The 5,967-nt window shown below is 48.4% G+C and overlaps 1 protein-coding gene across 1 annotated transcript; it reads left to right on the forward strand.

Moving 5' to 3' along the window:
• Positions 1-454: 454 nt before the first annotated feature.
• On the forward strand, positions 455-5,662 carry LOC104567002 (uncharacterized). The gene is made up of 5 exons (XM_088529390.1): positions 455-577; positions 4,306-4,447; positions 4,623-4,668; positions 4,866-4,952; positions 5,452-5,662. The coding sequence occupies exons 1-5, from the start codon at positions 455-457 to the stop codon at positions 5,546-5,548; spliced, it is 495 nt and encodes a 164-aa protein (XP_088385516.1). The 3' UTR covers positions 5,549-5,662.
• Positions 5,663-5,967: the final 305 nt, after the last annotated feature.

Genomic DNA, 5,967 nt, shown 5'->3' on the forward strand with positions numbered 1-5,967 from the left:
AAAGATACTAAAGATCCACGAGGGTAAAACAACATTATCATTTGTGAAGCCAGTTCATTCTCATAAGGAAAGGAGAGCAAGAAGAAAAACAAATCTCTCTCTTAGTCACACTGGTCAAAGGCAAAGATTTGCCTGTCCTGGTGAAGCCTTGTAAAAGAAATAAACATTCTATTGCAAAAGCTGGGAAAGGTCTTAAAGAGAAATATGTGGCAGAGAGAGAGTTACCTATCAGTGGTTAAAAGGGCTTCAGCAGGAGCATCTTTCCCTCCCCTAGGGCTGAGAGGCATGTGCAGCTGCTCCCCTTATCTCCATGAGGCAGCTGGGCCGCCAACACCATCCATCAGGTGTGAGCAGAGCTGAGTTATCGGGAGATTTGTGCAGGGTGGCAGCAGTGCCAGGGAACACGGGCAGCCAGGTGGGAACGCGGTGCCCAGAGCTGCTCTCAGAGGGAGCCATGAGGAGCATGAAGGCCACGGAGCTGCGGAAGCGGGAAGGAAGGAGCGAGGCCGGCGGCTCTTCAATGGACCCTGTTCCGAGGAGCAGGGAGCTCTCTCGTTCCCAGTGGAGCAAGGGGGAGGTGAGTGCAGCCGGGCAGGGGGAACGGTGGGGACATCGCAGCTGGAACTGCTCAGGGAAACCTGGCAGCTCCGAGCCCTGGCACGGATACAAGGGCCATCTGCAGAGACCAAATTTCCTCCCTTGGCATAAGACAGGATCTAAAGCAGCACCACAGGGTCCAGGCTCCAGGCCTCAGGGGAGAGGGAGGAAGGCAGAGACCTCTCTCTGCCTTTTGTTGACCAAACAGATGGGGCTGCTCGTGTCATGTTTCTTCAGGCTTCAGATCTGACATAACCAGTGTGGATTTTGCTCCATTAGGGTTTAGGGAGAGCACAGAAGAGGAACAGACCTAGTTATGTATTTACATTTGGGCTGATTCTGCTCCCAGGCCACCCAGTCTTGTGTGTAACCTCACTGATACTCAAGGGCTTTCTCTTGCTCTAGGGCAGCATAAAATATACAAGATCTGGAACATGCAGAATAGTTTCTAAACTTCAGGCTAGTGGCTCCTCTCCCACTGCTACTTAGTGGGATACAAGCAAGCTTCCCCGATCCCCAGATTTGTAAATTCTGGGGAGCCCTTGCTTTTGCAAACAGCTGGCATTGAACGAGCTCCCCCAAGCCCTTTCCCCAAAACATCCAGCCTGAAGGAAGTGTGGGGACCTGCACCTCTCCCCTCCATCGCTTTGCGGGCGAGATGTCACCTCAGAGCGTCCCCCCTTCCCCAGCGGACATTTTGGCGAAACATTATGGCCTTCCCTCTCTCCAAGGGCAGCAGCCACGCACAATAAAACTACCACAGCTTTGGGCAGGAGGCCGACTGGTCACCTGCTTATATCCCTGCTTATCTCTGCCCTCCACAGGACCTGCAGCATTTTTGTTGTTGGCTTTGCAAGGCCTGGCAGCAGCCAGCAGTAAACCTGCTGATCGCCTGCGTCATGGGCGACCCAAGGAAAAAGCAGAGCAGTGAGATCCAAAGCTGCCAGCACTCTTATACATTTAAAACAGAATAGGCAGAACATCTACATGAACCCTGGAATATCTACGTACCTCTTGGAGAAGCATTTTGCTAGAGAGCAATGAAAGCCCATGGCAATGTCTCCATTTCCTCCCCTTGCTGTCAGACGGGCTGGGTGCTTTTAGGTACTTGCTTAGATGCACCTTGGCTGATGCGCAGCCAAGCAAGGACCATTTGTGGTGCCACCCTCCTCGAGACAGGGTTATGGCCCTCCAGTACTTAGTGTGCCTGCATCTTCGTCTTTCTTGCACTCTAGGGAGGTTTAGGAAAACAAAACAAACAACAAAAAGCAACCGCACGCACAAAAACATCCTGAGAGTCGTGCTGAAACAGTGATGAAATACCAAAGTACCAACATTAGCTAATGCGCAAAAAGAAAAATCAAGACTGCAATTAAGATGGAAGATTGGGCTCTAGCTCCAAAGCTGGAGCTTGGACACAAGCACAGTAAGCAGGATGGCAGAGAGCCCTTCTCCAGGGACGCTCACAGTGCCCTCTCTGCGTGCCAGACTCACCACTGTGCACAGACACCGGAGACCTGCCCCCAGCCGTGCTTGAGCAGCCCTAGATCGAGCCCTAGATCAAGAGCATCCCGAGTATGGAGAGCTTCTTACCTTGTTTCTAGCCAGGAGCGTTTTTTCAGGAGGGAGAGAAAATCATTCACCAGGCCAACTCATAATCTGCATTTCCCAGCGGAATTGCTTGTGGTTTACCACGCATTTAGGTGTTTTCTGTGCTTTCAAGCCCTGTGGATTTCAGTTGCATTACGGAGGAGTTTTCTTCACCAACATGTTTGGGAATCACCCCATCTAAGAGGGAACATTGCACTGGCTGAATGGAGAATCTGCCAAAACAACAAATTCCTCATGTTCCTTTGCTGGTCAGCCAACAAAATTGAATACAGGGAGATTTTTACAGCATTATTGCTCACCTATTTTAACTAAATATCTTAATTAGCTAATGAGTTTCACTTGATTCTCATCTCTCATTATTCCCAATTAGAGATGAGCCTGAATCAGAACCTGGGTCCCAATCAGGAGATAAAGAGCTCCTGGAAAGCTGGCACAGCTTGCATTACAGGCACAAGCATGGGAACCACCTCCAAACAGCAGGGAAACACTGGATCCGAGTTCCCCCTGCCCTCAAGCTCTCAGGCCAGCCTAGAAGCAGCCCAGGAGCTAAACATATGGCTGTTTCTGCAGTGGTCTGAATAAGGTTCTTGTGCCAAACCAGCAAAAAGGGCGTAATTGCTTTTTGCGCCCTTCCGTATCAGTCACATCGAACCCTCTGTAGTGACCAGACATGTCCCCAGACCATAAAGCTGGTGCATTGCAGCTTCTTTTTCAGCTACTACTTGCTGCCTTGGAAAGTGGCACATAGCAAACTCGAATCCCCACTGTCCTAAGTCTTCACAAAGACCTGCAGCAATAAATTATGCACAAACAAAAAGTAGTCTTATTCTGTGACAGCCGCAGCCGTGTGGCCGGGGAGCCAGGACAACAGCCTCTTTCTGCGTCTGACTCGCACACTGAGACGGGGCCGGTCACAACTGCTCCGTTCCCGCTGCCATGAAAGAGGGACGGTGATGGATATGTAGCCGCGTGTGCTCTGGCAGGTTCCCAGGAAAACTGGGCCCCAGGAGCAAGCATTACCTGCAGAAAAGCTTGCAAAGTTCAAGGATGAGGAGGTATCAGCAATCTGCTGTGGCCCGTGTGCCATCAGCGCGGTTTCTCTCAGCGCAGGCTCACGCTGAAAAATCTGAGCAGCACTTGTCTCCACTGTTGTTTGCAAAGATTGATGTCTTTCACCCAGTAACAACATCTGGTCTCCGTATCTCCTTGCAGCAGCAAAGGATTTTAATGCCCTTTTAAGGGCTCTACCTTTAGTGAGAGGCTTTACTTGCTCAGACTGCGAGTCAAGGTGTAGACCAAGGGCCCTCGAGTCTGTCCTGGGCCAGGGAGCTCTGTCCCTGCTCATCTGCGCTTGCTCAAGTTGCCAGCTCCATCACTAAAAGCTAATAGGTAGCACACTGAGAAAAGAAAATGCAGTTCAGCATCAGAAAAAAAACAGCCAGACTCTCAGATCTCCTTTTCTCCCCTAAGGGTGAAATGCAGCAGATCTTTCCCTGATTTATACCCTGTCTGTGAGGAGAGTTTCATATCCAGGGTTATTCTACTGTCAAATGTGGAAGTTGAAGCAGTACCCTCAGCAAAAGGGTCTATGAATTGGTGATGTTTATAAAGGAGCTCTCGCATTTGCTCGGTGAAGATGCAGTTAGAAGTGAAGCAATGAGGGGCTGAAGCCCCCTCTCTCAGGGAATAGGACTCCTCCTGACAAGCTCCCTTGGTGAATTCCTCACAGGAATCTGACACCAAGTTATGTTTTTTCTTTTTCTTTTTTCTTCCTTTCCAAAGGACCGTTAGAAAATAACACAGCTGTAGTTTGCTTTACTGTAGCAAAGCTAAAGTTGATATTAACTAGGGACCTGATCTACTGCTCACTGGAGTCGGCAGAGATTTTTCTGATGGCTTTAATGGCTGTTGGAACTGGCCCTGTATCAAAGCTCACTGATTTTTTTTGCTGTTGTGTGAGGCTCTCCAACCATTTCTCTTTGGGGAATAGCTTTAGCAGGCGGCTTTGGAGCTTAGATGAAATATCTGCTGTCACTGGCCCCCTGCTTTTTTTTTTTTTTTTTCCCCATACATCAGAACTCCCCCTCTCTTTTACAGTTGTCAGCTATAGTCACCGCTGGCCTCCTCCTGCTGTACATCTTGCTGTGCTATGAGAACTTCCATTTCCATGTGGCCCATCTCTACGCTCACCTGGGGTACCCCAACGCCCAGCACCTTGTGGGACAGAGATACCTGAAAGGTACTATACCTCTGAGTATACCCCTGGCTAACATGGTGTCAGGGTGTGTGCGTGTGCACAGAACAGGAACGTAAATGCAGTCCTGCACTGTGCGGCACATTAACACACTGCAGTGTTTTGAATATCATTTTTTATATACCAATATTTCCCTCCCTTGTCTTTATCTCACATCCAGGAGCTGGAGTGGAAAAAAATGAGGACATGGCCATGCGCTGGTTCAGGTGAGGTGGGAATAAACAAACCCCAGCATGGCTATTAGCTCTCTCCTAGGGAAAGTCTATGGGGCAGAGGGAGAAGAGGCGGCAGTGCAGGGAAAATGGTACCTTCCTCCTTGCTTGCTCTTACCTCTCCCAAAAACATTCAGTCGAGGCCTTTCTTCTTTTGTATTTGCTCTTATCATTCTCTTTCCTCCCTCTAGACAGGCTGCAGGACAGGGCCATCCACACTCCTCCTTCAACCTGGCAGTAGGAGCTCTCAAAAACATGACTGCGGCGCTTGAGGAAGGGTAACATTAACTGCACCTTTCTTTTCCTCCAGGGCTAAATTCCTGGTTCTTCCAGAGCTGGTAATCCAGGGCCAGCCCCTATAGCTGTAGCTGCTCTATACATGTGACTACTTTAAAACTGGGCTTTGAGAGAACAAACTTAAGCTAGCTGAAAGTGAAAAAATAGTGTTTGGCAAACCCTATGACCTGAAGCCACTGCGCTTCATTTAGATATGCCACGTGCATTGAGTCAGGTGGGCTTATTGGTTCAGCCACAGGAGAAATATGTATCTTGAGAGCCCCCAATTAATCAATTGAATAAGAAAAAAGTCACCAAAATGCAACATACCTGCAAAGGGGACCAAGAACAAAGCAAATTACATCATTTTCCGAATAAGGGAGAATTGACTTTACAGAAGTAATTAGGGACCTCTTATAAAGGCCTGAGCAGATAAAAATCACACAGGAGCAAATGAAACTTCTTTCTACATATTCCTGATACTGACTTCATGTCCTCCAGGGAAGTGGAGAAGCTCCTTGGTGTGGCTGCAGACCAAGGGCTCCGAGAAGCTCAGGAGCTTTTAGAAAACATCCTGAAGAAGAGAAACCTTCCCTGAGCAGCCGCCGCAGAGCTGGCAGCTCCGACGCTGTTTCTGCCTTGCCTTTTTCTGCGTTTGGCCCCTCCACTTCATCTTTGCTGACTGTCTGGTCTTTAAGTATTTGAAATGCTAACAGGATAACAGGACATTACAGCTGTTTTGTGCTGTGTTATGACAGTTAGATCTACAGCAGTCATTTCCTGCAAGATGCAGGAAAATAAATTATCTTTTTTTTTTCTTTTGAGTGGGAATTCAGTCTGAATTCAATTTCATCAATAAACAGTAAAGATTAGCTCCAGCCAGTCTCAGTTTTACCAGCAAGGGCGATTCTGTCTGTCTGTCTGTCATAAAATGTACAGCGTGGATGGGGAAATCCCTGAAGTGATCCACGATCTTGTACCTTCGCTTTTGTTTGCTCACAATTTTGAACAGTTCTG

This window comes from Tinamus guttatus, unplaced genomic scaffold, assembly GCF_059628265.1.
Source record: "Tinamus guttatus ecotype Peru unplaced genomic scaffold, ASM5962826v1 Tinamus_guttatus_pri_ptg000028l, whole genome shotgun sequence".
In the NCBI taxonomy this organism is placed as follows: domain Eukaryota; kingdom Metazoa; phylum Chordata; class Aves; order Tinamiformes; family Tinamidae; genus Tinamus; species Tinamus guttatus.